Source organism: Nipponia nippon, unplaced genomic scaffold (genome assembly GCF_047370975.1).
Source record: "Nipponia nippon isolate SJK-2023a ecotype South Korea unplaced genomic scaffold, ASM4737097v1 scaffold_10, whole genome shotgun sequence".
Classification (NCBI taxonomy): domain Eukaryota; kingdom Metazoa; phylum Chordata; class Aves; order Pelecaniformes; family Threskiornithidae; genus Nipponia; species Nipponia nippon.
In genome coordinates, this window is record NW_028262291.1 from 2802023 (window position 1) to 2824888 (window position 22866).

Here is a 22866-nt window from a genome sequence, read left to right on the forward strand (position 1 = left end):
ATGTTGTAAAGTGGAGGTAAAACGTAAGAAAAATTAATAATGATTTACAGCTGCAGTAACTCCGTTCCTCCTTTGTTGCAGAAAAGCAAGAAGCAGCTGCAGTTGCTGGTGAAAAGCATTTACATTACTTAGGAAACTAACAACTAGTTTTGAAGTCAGCAGCAGCTCAAGCTTCTACAGGTCACAGGAAGTAGCATTTAACTTCTCCCTACCTCTTACAGGCTGTTCTTACTTCTCTACCCTGGAAAAACTGAGCAATTAGAGCTAATTAACTGTTTAGAAGGGTCACAGAGACAACCAAGAAGGGAATGGGTTTTCCCTCAGAAGGAGTTTGAGGAAAAAGGACCCTGAAGGACGCACTTAGGGTCAGCCCTACTGTACATCAAGAAAAGGTCTTACAGGAGAAGTGGGCTGGGACCTGTCCCAGTTTTAGAAGCCAAGTGAAGCACGCAGAGATAAAGAGAATGTCCAAGGGTTAAAATATCTGCATCTATGTCTACATACATGTTTTTTATATATATTATAAATAATATACATTATTTTAATAACGGTATAATTTATATGGTTATATTTTTGCACTGGATGTAACTAGCAAATAGCATAATGTCTTACTTGAGTAATCTTGGTGTTAGGCCATAAGATACGCCGAGGTAGTCTAGGTGTTCGGCTTGTCTCTCGCTCAGTTTGAGAAGTAAAGGAGGCAAGTCTTTCCGAGGTGTCACAACCTCCTCTAATAAACTAACAGTCTGAAAGAGAAAGTGGAAACGGGTTACTAGCAATCCTCACAGAAATCTGCAAATTAGATCTCTTTTTCTGTATAAAAAATAAATATGAGTATTTCCTCCTTACACAGAGAAGTCATTATCGAGACTTACAGTGAAAAACAAACAGCTTAGCACAATAGAAAATACAAGAAATGCACTGAGCTCCATACCTCACTGCTTACAGTTGCAATTTCTTTTGGCTTTTGAATTGGTTTTTCTTCCAAACATGGAAATTTGCCTTCATAGTACATCTGCAGCAAAGTCAGCGCTCTGCTGCCGTAGCCCATCTGTGAAGTAGGAACAACAGACTCTAAGCAAAAAGATGGATCTAGTTTTTAAGACAGGGCAACAACATTCTCCCCTTACAAACCCATTACCGATCATCAGTGCAGAGACTGCTCAGTCACTGCAAAAATGCATTTTCTTTGCTAGAATTTTTCTTTGCTGCTAGATAGCAGCTCCATGGAGAAGGACACTACAGAACCTGGATGTCCGAAATCACAAGGAGAGCCCAGCTGGTAGTTCAGGACTGTGTAATAATTCTTGGTGCTTAAGTCTGGCACTCAGAAAATGCCAAACACCAGCGTGAACATTTGGTAATCTCACAATAAATGTCACTGGATCTCGATTGGATACTACTGCTTGGGTTGCTGGCATGCTACAGTGCTGCCTAGTAACGGCAGGAGCACTGGTGTGCTACCCACCCAGAGGGAAGCAATGTCCCCAGCCCGCTCTGGCATCTGACCATTTCCATGTCTCTGACCTCATTCTGTTACTACCGCTGGCTCAGCCTCCAAGCTTAAAATGCTGAAAACTGGAGCAATTGAAATGTTCGCCCTGTTCTTGAATTCTGCCTGTACAGCCATTCTCACGGTACCGCTGCTGACTATTCACAATAACCGGGTTCCAAAATACTTTACCCCCTGATAATCTGGGTGAACTGCAATACGAACAACACGCCCACCAGAGAGGCCCCCAAAGTCCGGATCCTGGAACTGTGTAAGAGACAAAAGTCAATTTAAAGAACACAGATGGGTACTCTGGAAATAAGAAATAGCACTGAAATGTATCTTGGGTGTGAGTACACAGCCACATTATTCACCTGCTCTGAAATGGTCCAGGGAATAAGATCACCAGAAGCTTTCTTTCCCCTAGAAAGGCTGTTCATGATAGACTGGCGAGAGATCTCTCCCTCCAAGCACACCTGCCAGAAAAGGTAAAAGACCATTACTGGAGAAAAAGTATTTTCTCCTACAGTCACTCCACTACAGCAGAATCAAAATTTATACTCAGTTGCTGAGTCCATTATGCAGTGTTGACATTTCATGTGATCCCTGCTCTGCAAGAGGATGAGCAAACACGTACGTGCCTACAAACAGGCTCTGCCCCTAAAAGCCCTGTCGCAAAAAGCACACCAGCGGGCCAGCCAGGAACATCTGACGCAGCGGGCGTTACGCTAAGGTACAACAGAAGCCTGAAGAGATTAAAGCATAAAAAGTGCTCTGTGCATTTTCTGTAGTCCATCAACAGCAAACATAAAAGCTCGTCCCACCAGTATTTCTCTTTAAATATCATATATTTTTCATGTAAATGGGGCTTTTTCTTTTAAGAAACAGCAGATTTAACTAGCTGCATCGAACACAAATGTGTTCTTAAGGAAGACAGGAAGGAAGCACACAGTCAGACACCCAACAGTCAAGGGCTGAAATATTTCTACATCTCTAAGCACGCACATCTGAGGAGTTTGTATTTTTCCAGTTCTACTGCAAATAAAAGAAAAGCTAGAAACATGGGATAAGCAGAGTGAACCAGTGAACCAACTCTCCTTGCAGGAAGTAGAAATGGGAGGACAAAAGCATCTCTTGAAGCAGTAGTTCAGCTCCTCAGAAGGCTTCTCAGCATAAACTCATTGTGGAGACCGGGAGGTCTACGTGAAATGATCAGGATCACCATGTACTTACACTGCAATTAGCGTTAACAAAAGAAAGGGGGCAGGGGGAAAGCCTTAATACACCCTCGTAACACACACAAAAACAGAGCCCTAAGCTACCATCTACTCCTAGATAATACACTGATAGTACACTGTCTCACAGCAGTGTACTGCTTCGTTATCGAACAGTTCACGTCATAGATAACCGCTGCTCTCTTACCTGAACAACAGCGAGTACTTCTGGTAAGGAATTCTGGGTAGGTGGAACAGGTGGCAAAAGGCAAAAGAGATGATGGGCAGGTGCATCAGATAGCATCTGGAGGTCATTGGGTGAGTTCTGGAGGGTAAAGACATACCAGAAAGTTGAACAATTATTCCATGAGAAGAGCTTCAAAGTCCAGCGTAATGTTAGTAGCTAACTTCTAAACAATCCTCCATTTTCGGAATTTAGGGCTATTAAGAAACTTGGAACTAGTACAATACTGATGGGTGAAGCAGCTCACAGGCCAGTTCATGGCTGTTATCCTACTGGACAGCATCTGTTTTTTTCAAGTGAAACCTCTTGCTCTAATACGTATAGAACTGAACTTTCTATTTTTATATAGCTACTTATTTCTTAATCTACCAAACCTTAAATAATTTTTTTAGAGTGTCAGATTTTTAGCACTCAGTACTTCAGTACTTACGGATTTCACCACTCACATTTACTAGTCACCCATGGTCTTGAAACCTTGAGATGAATTATTACTCTTTTTGGCAGTACAATGGTACTACTCTTTTGGTTAACTTCAGGCTACTAGAATATGGTAAAGAGAATTGCAAAAGAAGTTCATCACTGATGCTATTCTGACAAGCTTGTAGGCTCATCTAGAATTTAGTCTCCAGAACTTCTCAAGACAAAAATATTCCAGTATCTGTAAATCCAGTATATTCAGCCAAGACCAAGGCAGAGATCTTCCCAGAGAAACGGGAATACGGATCCGTACACAAGAAGCAACTGAAGCTGTTCAGAAACCTCAATTAGGCCAATTCAATTAGACTGTCATAACAATCACCGCTCCCTCCACAAAATTCCTAGCTGAAACGTTGATAGAAGTAGCACAAGCTTTACCTTGTAGTGTGAAGCCACATAGAGGGCCATCAGTCTCTGCAGAAAAACTTCTGATGCTCTGTGGTAACAAAAAAGCGTGTCTCTATTTACGTAGTATCTAAACACAGGGGTTAAGGAAACAACCTCCTTGGAAATAAGGAAAAAGCTCCTTGCTGGTTTAGGGGTAATATTTTCAATACAGCCTTGGGCTACATGCTGGCTTGTGCTCTTAGACTCTACAGCTCCGTCTACAAGAATGAATGACTTTGGGCAGTGTTCATAGCTTTCACACCCTTCATCTGTAAAGCTAAACCTTTTATAACTCCAACAAAGACTTCCCTTCATTCAGCCCTTCCTTAGGATTGTCTCTGCAGTAAAACTGGAGTTTGGGAATGTCCTGGTAACACACACCACCAGTCTTATCAGGCAGCGGTAAGAGCTTAACTCCAGAAGTGTGGTCTTAATAGACTTTTGCCAAAAGATCATGTGCTGAGGTTATCACCTTAGCTGGAGAACCCACCATTAATCAGCTTGAGAAAGCCTCCTTCACCTGAAAGCAATATATTTTGATCAGAGCACATCATCTGAGTAAGGATACAGGTCACAAGTCTCAGGCAGCGGGCAGCCGGAGATAATTCTGGTGATGCTGAGACAGTCTAAACACAGCAGATCATTTAGCCACTTTTCAACTGGGTCACCAGGGGCATATCTGATTGACTCATGGAGGGAGACTTCATGCAACGTACGAGCTGCAAACAGATTTCAGAGAAGAACATTTAGTGGTGGAAGTTACAGCTAGCAAAGAATCCAGTAGGATCAGTGTCCTTTGAAGGGCTCCCAGGAAATTAGAAAATCATTACTCATATAGCTTTCATCCCTTAAAAGCCTTTACATCTGAAAATTATGAGATAAAAACAGAGGCGAGTTCCTTCACTTTCCCATACCACTGCCCTCCTACAGCTGCAAAGTCCACGGACACATGGGATACCCACAGGGCTCGCCAGTCAGCAGCACCAGAGACCACGGTTAGACACCGCAGCCCAGAATACAAAGGAGTACCTGAGGTGAGTTTAGCCGTGGCTGTAGATTTGTTCTCTGCTGTCATGGTGACTTGGGTTTGGGCACTCTGTTGACGGAGCTGCTGAATGAGCTTCAGAGAGAGTGATCGACCGGTACCCTCATACCTGAAAAGCAGAAGACAAAAGTCTGAGGCAAATAACTAAGCAGCAAGCCTGAGCCATGGGGAAGCTCCAGCACAGAACTAGGCTGCCAGCCAGAGCTATGAGCCGTTCGGAGGCCTGTGAGGGCCCCAGCCATCTGTGAGAATCGCTGCCTTTTGATGTTCATGTGCACGTAGGACAGGGCAGCCTACCCTGCCACTTTCTTAGTCTCACCATACTGGAAGGAAGATGTCATTCTTCCCTCTCTTTTAACAGACTGCAGAATCCTGTTTAGGTATTTGCTCCTTGTAGCAGAACAGAAGAGGTGCAAGTCAAACACTTAATGAATCCACAGTGGAACTAAAGGAAAGCAGCAAGGTCAAGTACTGACTCTTGGTTATTTTAAGGAGCAGTTCCATGACGGATCAAGAATTAGCATGACCTGATGTAAGAGTGTGTAATAAAAAAAGTACTGTCGATAAGAAATAGTCCACTGGCACCTGCACAACTGCTTTCCCAGGTAGACAGTTGCTGCTCAAGCCTTACCCGTTGATTGTAGAAGCCATGAAAACAAGGTAAGGGCCTAGCAGGTTTTTCACCAGGGGCAGAGGAATGGCGGCAGCTTCATCAATCACAACAAGTTCAGCTTGACCCAGTTTCACAGAATCAGCAGGGTGTATGTACTGCAAGGAATGAGAGGACACCGTCACTGTCAACAACAGCTTCTCTGGGAATCAGGGAAATAAATGTCAGAGTTGGCAAAGAAAAACATGAAAACATATGAAAACAAACACATGAAAACACATGAAAACAAACAGTCGGGAGAGGGTTCATGTTACCCTAACAAGAACTGGGTCACACATCTTGTTTTGCGTATTTCCACACAAGATTTATCTGCAGAGATCGTGAAAATAAAGGAAATCTAATCCCTAGAAACATATGCTCTTCCTTCACTGTTTCTTTCACCTTCCTTTGCTTTTGTTTCAAGAAGAAACCCACAAGTAATTAGCACGGGAGCTTTGTAATCTACAAGTTATTCACAGAAAGAAACTAAGATATTTTGTGAAAGTTACTCGCCAGAACAAAAGGTCTGCCTTAAAGCAAAATCAAGCAGGACAGTTAGACATCACATGAAATGAACACGCTTAAAATCAAAACACCTACAGCATCGGTATAGCCAACAGTTAGGAGCAAAAAGTAGAAAGGCAAGAGTGCAAAAGAGGCCAGTTACCTGAATGGTCTGTCTGTGCTCCTTGAACACATTCACTCTGACAACAGCCTTGTTAAACTCCGGATTTAAAGACTGAACAATCTCATAGTCCAGATGTTCCTGAAAGAAAACATTGTTAAACAGTATGAACAAGCCAAGGTCTAAGAAAAATATTGTTTACCATTATCATCAAAATAAGCTCACTAAGAGTACGCTGTTATTTCAGATTCTAGTTAGAAACGCTTATGACAAAAGCTTCAGAGGCCCGAGAACTGAGAAATTATTTACTTATGTTAAAAACTCTTTCACAAAGAAACTGATTTACTCAACTTAAAAACAGAGAAGGAAACATAACTGTACTATGATTCATTTTTGCAGAACATTACTAAAAAGCCTGGTAGCTAATATATGTAAACGAAAATCACAGATGAGATGCAAAACCTCTCCTAAACAGGAACACTGTGAAAGTACTGTAAAACAGTCTGCTCTCCTTACCTGATACTGCAGTGCATCAAAGCCTTTAAATATGAACTCAAAGAGAGTGTGAAGGTTATCAGGGCTTGGAGATGTGACAAAGATATTGGAGTAACTGCACAGAAAAATAAAACAAGAGTTTAACTCTTTTTCTAACAAATTTTACATATACATACTAAGTAGAATGTTTTCTTTACACGAGGGGTTGATTTTACCTAATAACCAAAACACAGCAGATTCCTTTAGATGCTTATCTCAATTTATGTGTGATTATTTTGATTTTTAAAGACTGAGGTTTTTCTTATTACTATAAAACAGAAAAACTTGGATATCAGTGTATGCAGCAATCAAAAGATATAAGAAGAATAAAAAGGAGGGATGTACGACTGGAAATTACAAATATATTCAGATCCTGTCATCTTTTTTTTTAAAAAAAACTCATGGATGCAAATAAAGCCTGGGAGACTGGGCGGGGATCACTCACCCAAAAGCTACTGCTCCAGCAATAGCCAGTCCCAAAGCAGCAGACTTCCCACGTCCCCTGGCTGCTGTTAACGCCACAGTGCTCCGTAGAGTCTTCTCAGAAATGGCTTCAATAAATTTTAGAACTGCTTTTGCCTGATGATCAGAAAAAAAACCAGAAAACAAAGATCAGCTGTGTTTAAATTGCTTTCAGCATTATTTACCCTTACCACTAGTACATGTCTTCTTTCCTAGAACAGGAAGAAGGAAGAGAAAGACAAGATGGGAGAGCTGAACGTTAAAGCCAGACAAATAATGTGCAAGAAGTGGTAATCTTGACCCACTGAGTTCTTGAAATTATTCAGGTCGTAACACAGATCAACAATCTGTACAGCAATTCTCAATTACTACCTCCATGCCGCTGACCAGAGAGTATATTCAGCAAGATGGGAAGAGGCACACTGCTCTCAGAGGAGGAAGACGAACATATCTGGGCAGTGATAAGACCTGCTATAAAAGGGCTTAAGCAATGCACAGCTCTGGGAGCCACCAGGCTGAACTGCATCTTCCCAGTGGGTACTCCAGAACAGGAGAGACAATTGCAACAGGGCATTCATTTGCACTAGTCAGTGACTCTCAAACTGGAGTAAAAAACTGGGAGGCAGGAATAGGGGCATATTAAAACATGATACGGATTTTCAACTTCTATTCAGAACTAAACTGAACAGAAACTTCAGGTTAAGTTTCCTGCTTATTTCAAACCCTCAGAGCCCATCATCTTTTTAAACGTGGACTTCTCCAGATCAGCTTCCCATCTCCATTCTAGTCTTTCCACTTATTCTTAACTTCAGGAAGAAACCACCGATACTGTTGCTAAGCTACCACGTCCAATCAATTTTGCAAGGAAATTCTCTGGGACCACACCCATCACCGTTCACACTCAGATTTGATTACATGCAAGAAGAGACACAAACATCAGTACCCAAGGTGATGTGTCAAGCACAGAGTATCTCAAATTTAAACACCACACCAACCTGGTCCAAGGTTTTACAGCCATCCACCAAAACTCCGACAGGCTGTGTATCCTGCAAGCTCTCCTTCAGTTCTTTCAGCTCCAAGTCCTGCGGCCGGAGGCTATCTTCCTATAAGCACAGGATTTACCATAACAGGATTAGTAAAGGACACTTCAGCAGAATTATGTCTTTGTGATGTCTTCTGATACCTTTTATCAGGCAGAGAAAGACATCTGAAAGGAAATGTTACCACAAGTTGAATATACTCCCTAAAATCAGAAACGTTTAAATGGACAGACAGATATTTAACACTTCAATTTTAATGCATCTTCAGGAGAACGATTATGCAAGGGGCAGGTAGCCTGGCTTCCCCAAGCTTGGAGGAAAACGGGAAAGGATTTTTCAGTACATGGTAACTGGAGAATGGCATTGCTAGGAAGAAGAGGCCATGGACAAATTTTCTGAAGAATTTAATTCCTTTTTCAGTCTTCAGGCTGTACCAAAATTTTATGATCTTTGTTATACCTGTCATACGAGGTGTACATATTGCCATGTAGGGGGAAAAACTACTGCAACAGCAACAGATCAGTTTTCAAACCAACATCAAGATTTGCAAAGCCAAACAATAAACTTGGACACAAAAGCAATCAATTTTAAATGGAAATGAATTCTGGTTTTCCTTATTGTCACTTAAAATGCCAAAGGCATCGGTCTATCCATCCAACAGATAAGTATTTCTGCTGCTGTCAGTATTGTTATAATGCTAAGGGGGGGTTGTTCTGTCTTGCTTTTTAAAATCAGTGCTCTTAAAATGTTTTTACCAAAAACAGTTCAAAAGCTTAAAGATTTCCATTTAAAATGGTTCCATTTTACTTTAGCCTACAACTGAAAGTGATACAAGGATACATTTCTAACAGCGCAAGCTATATGCCTGCCTTATATTCCGTGAACGTTTCCCAAGATGTGCCATGCGTAACTCAGAAACTGAAACAATCACTACAGCTTCTAGGTATCAGGTGTCTCCTGAGCTTGTAATACACTTATTTCCAAAGTGTTTTCCCACCCTCCAGACATCGAAAGGTCCTTTTATTTGTCTCATCCCCACTATCCATCAGCTTGAAATCTCTCTATGCACTTCTGAAACAGCAACCACAGCAAGTAAGCTCCACCTCACTAGGCTAAACAGCAATACAGCAAAATCAATAAATACAGGCAAGCGCAAAAAAAAGGAAAAAAAAAAAAAAAAGCTGTGACAGGAAAAAAAAAACCCAAGAAGAAAAGAAGAGACGGCTTCCCTTGCTTCACCCAGGTATAATTTTTGCAGAACATTCTACTGCGAGACCATCATTTGATGTAAATCAGGGTGAAAGGAAAGCTTCCTCTTTTTTAATTCTTTAATACACCATGGTCAACTCAGACCAATTTCTCCCAAGGAAAAAGAGCTGACATCACTTACTGACCTGCGACTGTGGTGGAACAGGTGTGATGTTTGCAACGTGACTGGAGATGGGCAAGATATTCAGCTGATCATCAATCACGATGCAATTCTTGCATGAGGCCAGAGAGAGAATGAACCTGAGCAGTCAAGCAAAGGCAACTCAGTAAAAACACTAGCAACACAATTGCATTTTAGTAGCTAATTTAAACTCTCTTCTAAATCCAGACATAGTATTTACAGCTACAGCTACTTACAGCTGAGCTACGACAAGTTCACACAACTGGCAGTATGCCTCTTACCATAAAATCAGGGTTGTCTACACAAAACAGGTATCACCTACCAGGATGTCTCCAAAGAACGCTAACTAAAGATGATCTACCAAGAGAGTATTTAAGCGGGAGGTAGCTGCATAAAAGTGTAAGACGTGAATCCACAGCCACTGCGACAAACGCTGACCCCCAAAGACTGCAGTCCGTGCTGCTTTATTCATCCTTCTAATTTCTGACATCCCATAACCACCGGCATGCTAAAGAATGATTTCTGCAATTTTCCTATGGCTAGAGCTAGGGCGCACTCACTCAATAAGAGCTGCTTATTCTATACAACAAAAGCAGAGGAAACACCTTTACAAGACACTTCTAAAATAACAGAACACTCTACACTGAGCAGTTTTATATTTTACAGTAGCGCAGTAAGTATCGGAACTTTAGTGCATCTGGAGCATATGTTTCTACAGAGTGTTTCAAGAAAGAGACTCAGAACAGTTTACAAATTTGGGTCTATTAGCATATATCCCTTGTAACAAATGCCAAAATTTTGTATACAATTCCTGCAACAACAAACTGCGTTCATTTCCAGAACGGTACATGAAAACTTCACTGAAGCAGCCAAGAAGCCCTATGCCAAAGCAAACCTATAGGATGCTTTCCTAATATGACTACACAACGTTGTTCCGGATGCTTTTCTTGGGCACACAGCCTAGATCCTTTACACTCTTAATAACTTACCTCTCATTAAACCGTCCTACCACATCCTGGTGTGCCTCTGTTCTATATCGAGAGTGTACATCCTGAAACAAAAAGAAAAAGTCAATCTGGAGAAGAAACAGCAGTAACGGTGACATTTACAAGGTTGTTACTCATGGGACAATCCAACTTCTTTCCCACTCTTGTGGATTACAGTCTCCCTTTCCATCAACACCGCAACCCAGACAGGACTCCGGTTTTCTGTTTGTTGTGAAACAGCCACGTTTTCCAAATACTTGTTAAAAATATATTTTTCCTACCAATACTTTTCACAATGGTCTTACTTACTTACTCACTCAGGGATGCTAAGAAAAAAGTCTATCACTTTAATTCACCTACTGGCATTATTACTAATAGAAACAGTTCCTGCTCTAAGGGTAAGTATACTCAGTGTGAATCACAGAATCATAGAATCATTAAGGTTGGAAAAGACCCTTAAGATCATCGAGTCCAACTGTTAACCTATCACTGCCAATCCCACCACTAAACCATGTCCTCGAGCACCACATCTACCCTTCTTTTAAATACCTCGTTCGTATCTAGAAATATATAGTAGTTGTGAAGCTGATCTCACCCAGCAACACATCACAAAACACTCAAAAGGCCTATTTTTTACTTAGCTTTCTGTTACATAGGCAGATAGCATAAATACTTGCCAGAACTATTGTGAAACAAAAGAACACAGTTACATTTGTGAATGACAGGTATTTCCTCCTTGTAACCTAGCAGCATTTCAAGACACAGAGGTTGGCAGAACTGCCTAGGCATAAGACATTCAATCACAGATGAATGAAGGAGCAGGAAAGATGACAGAAGGAAGACCCTGGCCTATAACAAAAGCAAAACTTAGCATCACCACGATGTACCTGCTTGCATAACACAGACACATTACGTTGAACATACCATAGTCATTGTATAGAGCTGCTTCAGTGAGTTCATAGTTCTCAGGAGAATCACCACAATTCCACCTCCTTCTACTGTTTCAACAGTTCTAGCTAGCAGATTTGGAGTCAAGGCTTCGAAATCCTAGGAAATAAATAAAACGTCAAAGTTGCCTAGAGTTCACCAGTGCAACTGGCACCTACTAAAAGGAACAGAAAATCTAAAAACATTATTTCTCAAAGTTTAATTCACGCTTGACATTTGCATTAATCAACGTCCCATTAAAATTCTACCAGCAAGGCTATCTCATCCTCACAAAACTTGTAAAAGATACATAAGGCCATCATAATTGAAATAACAGAAGCAACAAATACTATTCCTGCAGGATTTAAACTGAAAGCGATCGATACGAGTGCAATGTCCTTTTCAAGTCAAAAGTTTAACTCCTTACCTGAAGTACACACATGCCGAAAGTGTTACCAAGAATCTTATGAGTTTCATTGTAATAGCAGTAACGAATGTTTGTGGCTGCTATAAATAATTCAAAAGGATCGTCGTCCTTTATGTTCAAAGTTCCACTTTTAATCTTCTTCTGTAGTTGTCTCATCCTCTTCTTCCGGTGGCTGGAGAACAAAATTATACAGACGTTTTCTTGGAAAAAGGTTTGAGAAAAGTGCATTCAGGCCTATGTTCAAGTCTAATTGGAAGTCAGAGCGCAGCCTCCAAGGAAAAAAAATCTTGGATCACACTTGCTGCTTTCACGACATGTTCCCGTGTGCCTTCAGCCCAGAGGGGTGGGTGTCACACAGAACCAGCTGTTTCTGCAAGAAACCGCTTGGTTGGAATCATGCAGTTTCAGGTAACACTTCCTTCCTGACGTTGTGTGCAGACTGTAAGTACGCACACGCATCTAAGAATTAAAATTTTAAACACTCTTTTCAAAATGAAGGCATTCTAATGCTTAATCTGCATTCAGTCCTAAATATTCCTGAGGCTAAAAAGCTGAGGAATTAACTTTTGGCCTTTTGAGGTTAAAAAGGTGAGGAAGAGCCTGGCCCAGGACAAGAGTTAGCGTTAGAGCTACAGAAAGAAACCAGAAGTACCTAGTGCCGATGTCAGCTCTATCAGGGAAGCCCAGTTTTAGTCCTGGAAGACCAAACTTCCTATAGCTCCTCCAAGAACTAATCTTGTTTCTCCTTACAACCAAACCACGCAACCGACGCCCAGCAGACCAGTCACAGAGCTTTTGCTTCACACAGAGCAGCGACCGCAGCATGAGACACAAGAGGTATCTTACCTGCTAAAGCCCAGCTCCTTTTTGTAACACCACAGGACAGAGGGTCTGGCCTTTACAGTTGCTTTAGACAACATGTGATGAAGTATAACCACCTGCCAAAACACAGAAATGTTCGTGAACAACTGTACTCACAACCTAACGTAGAAGAGCAAAACATTTTTCTATACTTGACCTTACAGCTGTTTTTTCTACCAACCAACCCTGTGCAAAACAGAAGGATGCCTCGACGTTTTGTGAAGGCTACATTCCTTTTTACACGGACCTGCGTGTCTGTGCCTTCTCCCAGGCTGCACGATATTGAAGACACTGAATTATACCTACTGTTTCCTTTGCACTCTTCTTTGGCAGAACTGCTAACAACCGCACAAGCAGAAGGCGATTATTCCAGGCTAAATACAGTTCCTAGTATTTGTCTCTTAGTATAGATTTCGCACAACGTTTTTCAGACTTCTTCTACAATTTAACAAGATCTCATTTTGAATTTTAATCCTCTAGCGGGTTTGGCAACCCACCTCACTGCTACGCAGCCTGCACGTTCAGTAAGCACGGTTGCTGCTTCGTAACACAGCTCATCAGTGAAAATACCAAACACAACCAGACTCAGGATCTGCCCCGCCAGAACTCACCTGTCCACTTTAGCAGTAAATCAATGCCAACTTTCTTGTACCGCCACCTGATCGACTCATTATTTTCCAATTTTTTTTTATAACTAGTTTGTTTTACTTCCCCAGGAACTGGAGCTAACTGAATTGACTTATCCTAAAACATGGTTTTGCCATGCCTTTCCACTCAAAAAACACATGCCTAGAGTCTCTGAAGGGAAAGGAGCTAGTGGTTAATTTCTTCCGTACGACATTACCAGCTAGGCCCAGCCCGAGCTCTGGTGCGGTGACATCTGCAAGATGCCTCGGTACCTAAAACACGGCTCGAGAGCAAAACCGTAACATTTTACGGCAGAACTGGGATAGGAAAGACGCTCCTGGTAGCCAGAAAATTTAATAGCTTTTGCCCCAGTTTAAAAATAACATTCCGATTTGCCTGCACTCGCTTTATTTAATGTCCACGAGCTTCTCAGACAGGAGATGTGGAAGGACCAAGTCTCCTCAGCCGTTGCTCACACCGCGGTGAGTGGCCCGGTGCGGGCTGAGGCACGCCGTCGCTCGGCCTCCTTCTGTACGCTTTTAAACGCTCGCTTTACAGAGGAAAAAGCCGGTCCCGGGGGGTTACAGATCAGCCGTTCTTCAACGACGATGTGGGCCTCGGCACAACCCCCGCCTCGAGGGCAGGCCGAGCCCCTCAGCCCGCCGGGAGAGCCTCACCTGGTCCTTGCCGCGGTCGCCGACCACCACGAAGAGGGCCCGCTGCCGCTCCGCCACCCCGTTCTCGATCAGCACCCGAATGCGGTTGTCCACTTTGCGGCGCTGCATGGCTGCGGGGCTCTCGGAGCCTCCCTCCCGTGCCCCGGTCCCGAGGGCCGCGGGGGTCCCCTCCCGCCCGCCGCCGCTGCTGCTGCCGCCTCCTCAGCGGCACCGACGGCCCCGGCGGCTCGCGCCACACCACGTGGGAGCGGCGCGGCCCAGGGCGCGCGCGCCGCGCACCGCGGCAGGACCCCGAGGCTGCCCAGGCCATTCGCCTGCGCAGAACATACATACACACATACACACACACACACACACATATATATTTAAAGAATTTAAGCTGGTTTTCCACATGGGAAAGTCGCAGCGGAGTTGAGGAAGCACACAGCGATCAGAGCCTCGGCGGCGCCTTTATTAATGCACAGTTCAGGGGTGCGGGGTTGCTGTGCCCGGGCTCCGGGCGCGCCCCCCGCGGCCCAGGCCGTTGCTCTCGCAGGGGAGGCGGCTGCGGCTGCGGCTGCCAGCCCCGGGCCCGCCGCCTCCGGAGACAGCGCTCGGCAGGTACCGGCCCCCGTGTGAGGAGAAGGTGGAGAGGAGCCACGGTTTAGGCCTGACCTGAGGCTGAGCCGGACAAGGTGCCGCCTGCAGCCCCCAGGACTCGGCTTAGAGAGAATGTCTCGCTGTGAGCACAAGCGAATAGGAAGTAATCGCTTTAATAACAAGGATTCTCCATCTAGGAAAAATAGAGGCGTTTGGGAAGCTACTTTTAAAATATCCTATGTATCTTACATATTAAATTACCTATGCATCTTACTCTATGTATTACTTACGTATCACATGCACCAAAACAAATTAGCACCTGGAAATAACCCCGACTCCTGCGAGCAGCCGGCTCTCCGAAGCCCAGAGACACAGCCCGGTCCCGCCACAGGCGCTACCCACTTCCACGTCTCTTCTGCTTGTTTGACTTTGTGTAACTGACTGCAAAAAAGGGGGATAAACCAAACTTCAATCGCAATGGCAACACTGATTTTATTTTTTTAAAAATCCTTTGTTGTAAATAAATCTTGCTTGCAAAACCCAGCCCCGTTGGAGCGAACACCGCATCTCCAATGATTTTATAGATACCCCATTTCCACACACCGCGGGTCCACGTTAGCGATACGCTCTGTGTCACTGCGTGGCCTTTGGTACTGTTGAGAGGGGGAAAAAAAAAAAGGGCATTTGGATACACAGTATTCCCATGGAAACAAGACTGCAGAACACAAACAGCACACACAGAGAAAAGTAACAAATCTTTAGGATGCATTATTATCCGATACTAAATTATGAAATCCCAAGAAATGTTAGTAACCTTGCTTCTCAATAAAACTAGGTAGCTGATAACATTTAAGCTCCAGTTTAATAAAACCACAGCTGTTTGGAAGTTTTCGATACAAAATCCCAAGGTGCTCAACTCTGGAGCTGCAACAGGAAAACAATTTATCAGTCTGCCTTGGTTTAAATTCTACTAAGAGTTCTCAGAAACACTAAATTTCTTCTCAAACGGACAGCAAAACTATTCCTAATAACCTAACATCTGTGACATTAACCTTTCAATACCAACGTTGAGCCAAGCTATTTGCATAGATATATTTATTCTTAGCTTTTAATACTGCCAAAAAAAAAGTCTTGAACTTAAACATTTGAACAATGAAGTATTTAAAACCAGGTAACATCGTAGGAAAAATGTGTTTAATACCACTGGATGTATTTTGGGATATTTAAGTTTTAAAATATAGCAAAAATATGATAAAACTATTGAATTAATAATCATAAAGGCTGTAGAACAGTATTTTTTGAGGAAGTGAACCCAGGTAACCCAGTTACTGAGACAAAACCACCAATACAACAGAAATGTAGCAAGACGATTCCTTAAGGTATAGGTATGAAATATTTGCTTAAAAGGGCAGGACATAAAACATTTAAATAGATTTATTTTTCAAGTGTTTACATAAGCCATGGACCAATTTGTTTTAAACGTTGAGTTAAAGAACTGCAAAGACATATATACAGGTATGTTTAAGGCCATCAGAAAATTTAAATCTGACAATTAACTAAAACGTAATTCTGAAGACTCATTTTATACGGCAGATGCATTACTAAAATTTATTCTAAAATTGAATAGCTTCCAAAACATACATTTTCATTTAATAAAAGTCTAATGGATAATTACTAAAATTTATCTTGATACCAATATTTCAGGTGTACTCTTGATCCACTATTGGGTATTTGAGCACATTTTATAGAAAGGAGAAATTGGCCACCAGAGTTGGAACTGAGCTAGTTACACCCATCTGATTATTTTATGAACATTAAGAGGTGCGGGGCGGGGGGGGGGGGGAACAGAACTTAGCTTTTTAAATTAATGGGTTAATAACTGCAGCAAGAGCTAACACAGATAAATTTAATTCAGAACAAAATGTCCAGTTAGGCTGAAGTTTTGCTAATACAGTTCTCTTAAGCGCCGCTCAAACTGGCTTTAGGATGTGGATTTTGGAAAACAGATTTCCTTCCCTCCATTAAGGCTAGATCTAGAGCCACAAATCATTTTAATTGCATTAACCTAAGAAAGTGGTTAATAGAATAGCACCTCTTCCCTTAGAGAAACCGTTTGGAAAATCAGTTTCTCAGAGACTCTGCCATACCACACCAAAAATTCAGCAACGCCCCATTTCTGAAACCCCGTAGGAATAGAGGCAGAAATCCAAAATGCTGCTTTTACGTTTGCGTAGAAGCGTATGAGGGTCAGGGGCTTGCTTTCACATAGAGAAAGAGACATTTAGTTTCTTTAACAGTCTGCTACAGCGTAGATGTCGTCTTTCCTTTTCCGAATGCAACATCCAACCCTAAGCAGCCAGGTGCAGTGGTTCTCAAAAGCATGGAACCTTTCCTCTTGGAAAAGGCACTGACTGGGATACAATAAACCCCATTTGAATGTAAAAACAAGCAGTACTTACAAACCAGAGAGTCTGAGGGACCTTCCCCATCTCCCTCCCTCTGGAAAACCAAATTGGCCAAACAGAACCAACATGATAGTTTAAGAGATTAGCCTTCTTCACAACTGCCAGGTTTGCTCATCTGGTGTTAAGGGACTTTTCCCAAAGCTCGTATCAAAGCTCCTTCTGTTAAGTTCTGCCGCTGACTCTAAGACGGCCAAGATCAGTGCGAGACCAATCAAGTGCTCAGGTGCAGAAGTTTTAACAAATTTTGACTTTTAGAGAAAACCAGAATTAGCACACTTTTGCAACGTCTGAGTTTCCAGTAAAGTTCCAGACAATAATCATGACTATATTTAAGCCCACATTTCAATAAGTAAATCATCTTTCTAAGTTCAAAAGGAAAGTTTTATTGCTTGGGATAATTTCCTGCTTGCTCTTCAGATGAGGGCCTGATTTTGCGGTCCATCAGCAGTGAAGAACACCTGCCCACCCCATCTGTAGAACTCGGGTGGTGCCAGCTCAAGCGATTAAAAACCTTTCCAGCCCCATCCATACTCGATGCAGATGGAACACGGCAAAACGGATGCGTAGGTTTGAAAGACTAAAATATACAGTGTACTTCACGTAGTCACAAACCTCAACTCCAGCTATAAATTTGTATCGTCAAGTATCTGTTTCGATACTTGGCATACACTTTGATCAAGAATGGTTTCGAATGAGCAAGAGAGACAATATTTTTTAAGACGTGACTGGCAGCCTCATTAATGGGGCTGGTTAACGAGCAGTGTTCTCTCATCCCTTGGTGTCCGCAGGAGACTCAGGATGGGAGAAAATTGAAGAATACAGCACAGCTTTGTCCACTGAGCCCAAACACTTGTATCTCAGATGTGCATTTATAACAAATGGTTCTTGCAAAGAAGAGGTAAGAAAAATCAACTACTCAGCTTAGGCAATACCAGAACTTCAAATAAAGAATAGGAAGATCGAGATTTTTCTGACCAATTGGTTTTGTAACTTATTCCACTGGACCACAAAGATTCTGCCCTATTTCCTTTTAATCAGATGAAGTTTAACCACTTTTTCAGCATCGTTTATCATCTTTTCAATATTTGTCTGGAGTTAAAGCCTTTCCAGTAACTTTTCTCTCTCCAAAGTAGTTACTCAAATGCCGTTTGGGGGAAAGAAGGAAGCGCCATCCATTCTTCACACACATATGAAGGTAACCAGTAACCCAACCAAACCTTCCTAACAAATAAGGTCAGCAGGACATTTTAAGAAGATGTATCTTTAAGGTCAGAGTTCTCCAAGAGTTATAAAGCCCCAGCAGAACAGTTTAACTGGCTATTCACAAGCAGTCAGCTTTACTCTTCCAACTACTCTGAATGATGTTATGCTTTAGAGATTGCTATACACAAAAAAAGAGTATCTTGGAAAGAAAACAGGAGCTCAGTGAAGTCTAGAACTCCCTCCACAGCAAAATCCCAAAGTTGCACTGGTGAACTGTTCTTAAAAAGACAGCCCGTACACAAGGAGAACATAGAAGTAAAATGCAGGACAACACTGACCTTAGGCATGAGACAATAGCTCATGATTTCTGAGTGAAATATTTAAGTCGTAGGATGTCTGGGAAGGATCCAAGTTGCCCAGACACAGCAACATTAGGTAGAAACATCCGGAAACTTGAGTGATTTATAAATTACTCAAGAATCCTTGTATTACAGCTAAGAGGAAGTAAGATGCTGAAGCTAGAAGTTTGTTCTCAAACACGTACCACTGTACGTTGTCACAGCCTAACAACAGTAGATAATGAAGCCCCTGCCAAAACGAAAACCTTTATCTCCTCATAGTAGCTGTATGTGCAAGTCAAAACCAGTCTGTTACGCTCCCACAAGACCAATTCACAGAAGAATCAAGTAAAACCACTGAAGAGTGCAACTGATGCGTCTACGTGCAGGCTCAGAAGCAGCACTTCATTATGCTCGCTCGCACTTTCCCACCACAGGCATCAGGCCCGAGCTATCCTAAAGCAGCACCTAACTGGAACAAACGCAGCTCGCCCCGGCATCCAGAAAGGGCTCTACAACAGAACCAGCCCACAACTGGGTCCGCCTCAATACGATCACTTCTTATAATGGTCTTTGTTCAAAATAGGGTCTTTTTCAAAAGATGTATCTAGGTGGGCTTGTGATCTGGACGTAACTCAGATCTAGAGCTAACTTACAGAGTGAAGATACTTAAAAGCTCCCCTGAACAGGCCAGAAAAACCAGTTAGTGGATCTATGTGCCATACTGGGACTCAAGCCAATTTTTCAGTATACTGTTTATTAGACGCATGTATTGAGATTAAAGGAGTCAGTGCAAATCCCCAGATTAAACACATCTTACGCACTTGTTTTACGGTTGTTATCATTAGAACACATCTCCCTCTATCAGCATACAGTAGAGCAGCGACTCTAAAGACCATTTTCATACACGAAAAGGCTTACAGAGTTGTATCTCAATTAAGAGGCCTCTCAACTACCCAATGTTTTATTAATAAAGTTAAAAAAAAATCCCAAAACCTTAAGTGGAATGTTCCGATTCATTCAGCGGTCTTTAATTCAGTATGCTGCAAGTTTACTGTCAAACTACAATTAGCTATTTAAGAAGCATTTGGTGTGCAATGGAAAAAGCCGAATAGCTTGTGTTCTACCAACCATTTAAAAAGCCGATGCACAAAAAAAAAAATAAAATAATTAAAAAAAAAGAATTCACTGTTTTCCTACATCAGTTCAACATTAAAAGGTTTGTCTTTTTATTTTTTCCAGTTAAAAAACAGTTGGGACTATTATCTCAGTAATAGCTTCCTAAAAAAGACACAGAACAGCAACTTCTCACCGGACTGCAGTTTATATTGTTGTACTGGTACGGAATGTTTCTAAGCCTTGACTAAAACTGCTGCTTCTAGCCATCAGCATCGTTTCAAGATGTCTGGTGTGTAGTATCTTCTTCACAAGCTTATCGCTTCTCTCAGTAAAAACATTTCTCACTTGTGCTCTTCACACAGAACATGGAAAAGTGATATTACCCCCTCTTTGTATGGAGTTTCAGATTATTTCACAATGAAGTCAAAATATCTGACTACAAGTTCTCAAAGTTCAGTTGTGATACAAAGTAGAAATGACCCTCTGAGTGAAAACAACCTTCAGTTTTGTATATAACAGTTAAACAACACGTAGCTGTTCCTTAATTTCACCTTTCCACAGGTAGGTATTATTTGATGAGCGATACTTGACACATACAGCACTTTTCTTGCACGTGCTATAGAATGCAACAGAACTACCAACACCTCTATGGAGGCAGCTATCAATATTCTCCCCACTGCAGAGAGAGTGCATGTGCGCAAAAGGTAGGCACAAGTGATTTTCCAAAGATTATACCACAAGTATGCAGTAAAACTTGAATAAGACTTGGTATTTTCCAGCCCCTAGTCTTATGCCGTTTCTTTTATACATTGCTGCCTTGATGAAAAGGAAAGTCCATAAAAAGAAAAGTTTCCCAGAAGAAGTCACAGCTTTAGAATAAAATTAGAAAAACAGGAGGAGGGTTTGCATCTATTCAGGAAAAAAAGAGAATCTACCGTGGGGAGGGAAAAAAACCCAAAAAACAACCAACCTTATGAAACATCACCCATTACATCAAATCTGTTTCAGTCGTTGAAAACCAGTGTTCCAGGATACAATTTTTATAAACATGTTTTATTTGTCTTGCTTATACCATTAGAACTGTAACTGCTGGCTGTCATTTCCCTTAAAAGGGGAAATCAATTCAAACACATACTGGTGCTTTTCAAAAGATAGCAATTAAAAGGGCAGCAGCAGCGGGCATTTGAGATTTCTTAAAACCTTCAAGGCTGCAGGAAAGACAAAAGGACATGTGACCAAAAGTGTTATGATTATCCATTAGAGATTTCCATCAGTACCGGCATCAGTTATTTAGGTGATAATACAGCAAGGTCAAGTATTAGTGACAGACAATGTGCAAGTCATAAGGAATGATAGAGAATACCAATCCTTACAAAAGTCATTGCTATCAAAGAAACTTAAAAGTGTTTCAAAGAGATATCTAAATACTTCACATCAAATATACAGTGGCCATCCAGATTATATGTCACATTTGTTGCAAAATTTTGTTGAAGTGCCAAATCAAAGCTTTTTTTTTTTTTTCCTTCTTTTAAAAAAAAAAATTACACAATTACATTAGCAGTTATGCAAGCGATCTTAAATCCTTAGCCACAGTAAACAGGGCCCTGGTGATGAGGAGTGCTGTAGCTAAGGGTGCTGCTTCTTTGTCAAAAACTGGCTAGAAGCCTATTTGTCTATTTAGGGAAATATGCATCACTACACATCTTTAACTGTTCGGTGCTTCAATTTAATAAGAAAAAGCTGAAATGCAGTTGCTCTATCAAGCCACACTTCACCTTTTCCATCCTTTCATGGGAACATTAAGTTTTGTCAACTGCCACCCACAGTAAATCTTTATGAATTTGCAGATTTTATCCAAATTTGTTACATCACTTTTAAATGTCAGAAGTGAGTCTTTGCTTTTTCCTGCCACTTCAGTTAACCATGGAGATTGGATCACCCTGAAAATTGCCTTTTTTGCTTTACGCTTAGCAAGGGTGAGGAATCTGAATCTCATGTGCAAGGCTCAAGATGATGCTTAGGACAGAACATGCAGAGTAAACGTTGTTTCGTTCCTTTCCATATCCAGGTAATATAAAGCTGGCAACTGTAGTCCTGTCATTATGGGTAATGAAAATAGTCCCTTTACAACAAACTTCCTGTAAGGGAGAACAAATAGATAATAACTCTTCTGGTAACATGTATAGTACACTGGCCAGTGTGTTTTTGGCGTTTAATGTAATCCCGTGAATTCGTTTAATTCACTTGCTGAGCATTCATTTGAGGCATCCCTCTGTTTGGTCTTGGGGGTCCTCCACGACCTAGAAAACAAATAGAAAGCCACTTGAATTACGCATGAAGTCAGCTTATTTTAAAAAATTCCTAAAAGCCCTGGTCTAAACTGGGTAAGAATTCCCAGGTGTGTATCTAGACTATATATGGTTCTAAAAGCTCCTTCAAATCAAAACTCAACAGCATAACCTGTCTTCACAGTTTTCAGCTTTATCCCAACACTTTTTTTCCCCTAGAACTACAAAAGTTGTAATCACTTCAAGTAAAAATGAAGGGGAAAAAAAACCAAAACAAACAAGTCATGAAGACATGAACATAAGACTAAAATTAAAAGTTTTGCAGTAACGTAAGAAATAATTAGTTTACTGTATTTTAAGTATAAGTACCGTGAGCTAACTGATCATGTTTTAACTTCCATTCTCTTCTTCCTTCCTTAAGAAAGAGGCTGACTGTAGCTCACACTCTCAGTATATGAGAATTGTAGGTCACTTGGGGAATCCCTCTCATGTTTGCCAGCATACCCCTCACAACGAACTTCAAGACTTTTCTTCATTACAGTTGTGCTTCCGAAAATATGCTGCCAGTTTCACCACAGCCTAGTACTATGGTGAACTTCAGGCCACAGTTCCACACTATACACCTTTCAGTACCAAGCCAGTCAAGGACAGAACCCTTCAAACCCGAACTACCACACGGAACTGTGGCTTCACAGTGCAAGGTACAGCCTCGAGCTGTCCTCACCGACCAAGCGCTCTGGTGAGAACTCAAGATTCTCACAGAAATGTTTGTATCGAGACAGAAGACCGCCTCATCACCAAATATCCACT

General features: G+C 41.7%; 2 protein-coding genes across 9 annotated transcripts in view; both read right to left on the reverse strand.

The window, feature by feature from the left end:
- The window catches only part of NAT10 (N-acetyltransferase 10), a 56388-nt gene extending 35515 nt beyond the window's left edge, over nucleotides 1-20873 (reverse strand). For 4 of the 6 annotated variants that reach the window (XR_015701062.1, XR_015701061.1, XR_015701060.1 and 1 more), the window contains exons 1-20: nucleotides 20739-20873; nucleotides 14065-15084; nucleotides 12746-12837; nucleotides 11900-12071; nucleotides 11470-11592; nucleotides 10549-10610; nucleotides 9564-9678; nucleotides 8125-8232; nucleotides 7113-7246; nucleotides 6650-6743; nucleotides 6176-6274; nucleotides 5491-5627; nucleotides 4844-4968; nucleotides 4383-4533; nucleotides 3806-3902; nucleotides 2915-3031; nucleotides 1867-1968; nucleotides 1685-1759; nucleotides 935-1051; nucleotides 613-746 (exon numbers count right to left, since the gene is read on the reverse strand). Coding sequence is in view for 3 of the 6 variants with exons in the window: in XM_087742361.1 (XP_087598487.1) it covers nucleotides 613-746; nucleotides 935-1051; nucleotides 1685-1759; nucleotides 1867-1968; nucleotides 2915-3031; nucleotides 3806-3902; nucleotides 4383-4533; nucleotides 4844-4968; nucleotides 5491-5627; nucleotides 6176-6274; nucleotides 6650-6743; nucleotides 7113-7246; nucleotides 8125-8232; nucleotides 9564-9678; nucleotides 10549-10610; nucleotides 11470-11592; nucleotides 11900-12071; nucleotides 12746-12837; nucleotides 14065-14172 (2162 nt within the window). In the remaining 3 variants the exon portion in view is untranslated. The remainder of the gene's footprint in view (nucleotides 1-612; nucleotides 747-934; nucleotides 1052-1684; nucleotides 1760-1866; nucleotides 1969-2914; nucleotides 3032-3805; nucleotides 3903-4382; nucleotides 4534-4843; nucleotides 4969-5490; nucleotides 5628-6175; nucleotides 6275-6649; nucleotides 6744-7112; nucleotides 7247-8124; nucleotides 8233-9563; nucleotides 9679-10548; nucleotides 10611-11469; nucleotides 11593-11899; nucleotides 12072-12745; nucleotides 12838-14064; nucleotides 15085-20738) is intronic. The other 2 variants (XM_087742339.1, XM_009461381.2) reach the window with 2 other exon arrangements.
- CAPRIN1 (cell cycle associated protein 1) overlaps nucleotides 19386-22866 on the reverse strand; it is a 41393-nt gene continuing 37912 nt past the window's right edge. For 2 of the 3 annotated variants that reach the window (XM_087742396.1, XM_087742402.1), the window contains exon 18: nucleotides 19386-22068. In XM_087742396.1, the coding sequence (XP_087598522.1) occupies nucleotides 22004-22068 (65 nt within the window). In that variant the 3' untranslated portion in view covers nucleotides 19386-22003. The remainder of the gene's footprint in view (nucleotides 22069-22866) is intronic. The other variant, XM_087742385.1, reaches the window with a different exon arrangement.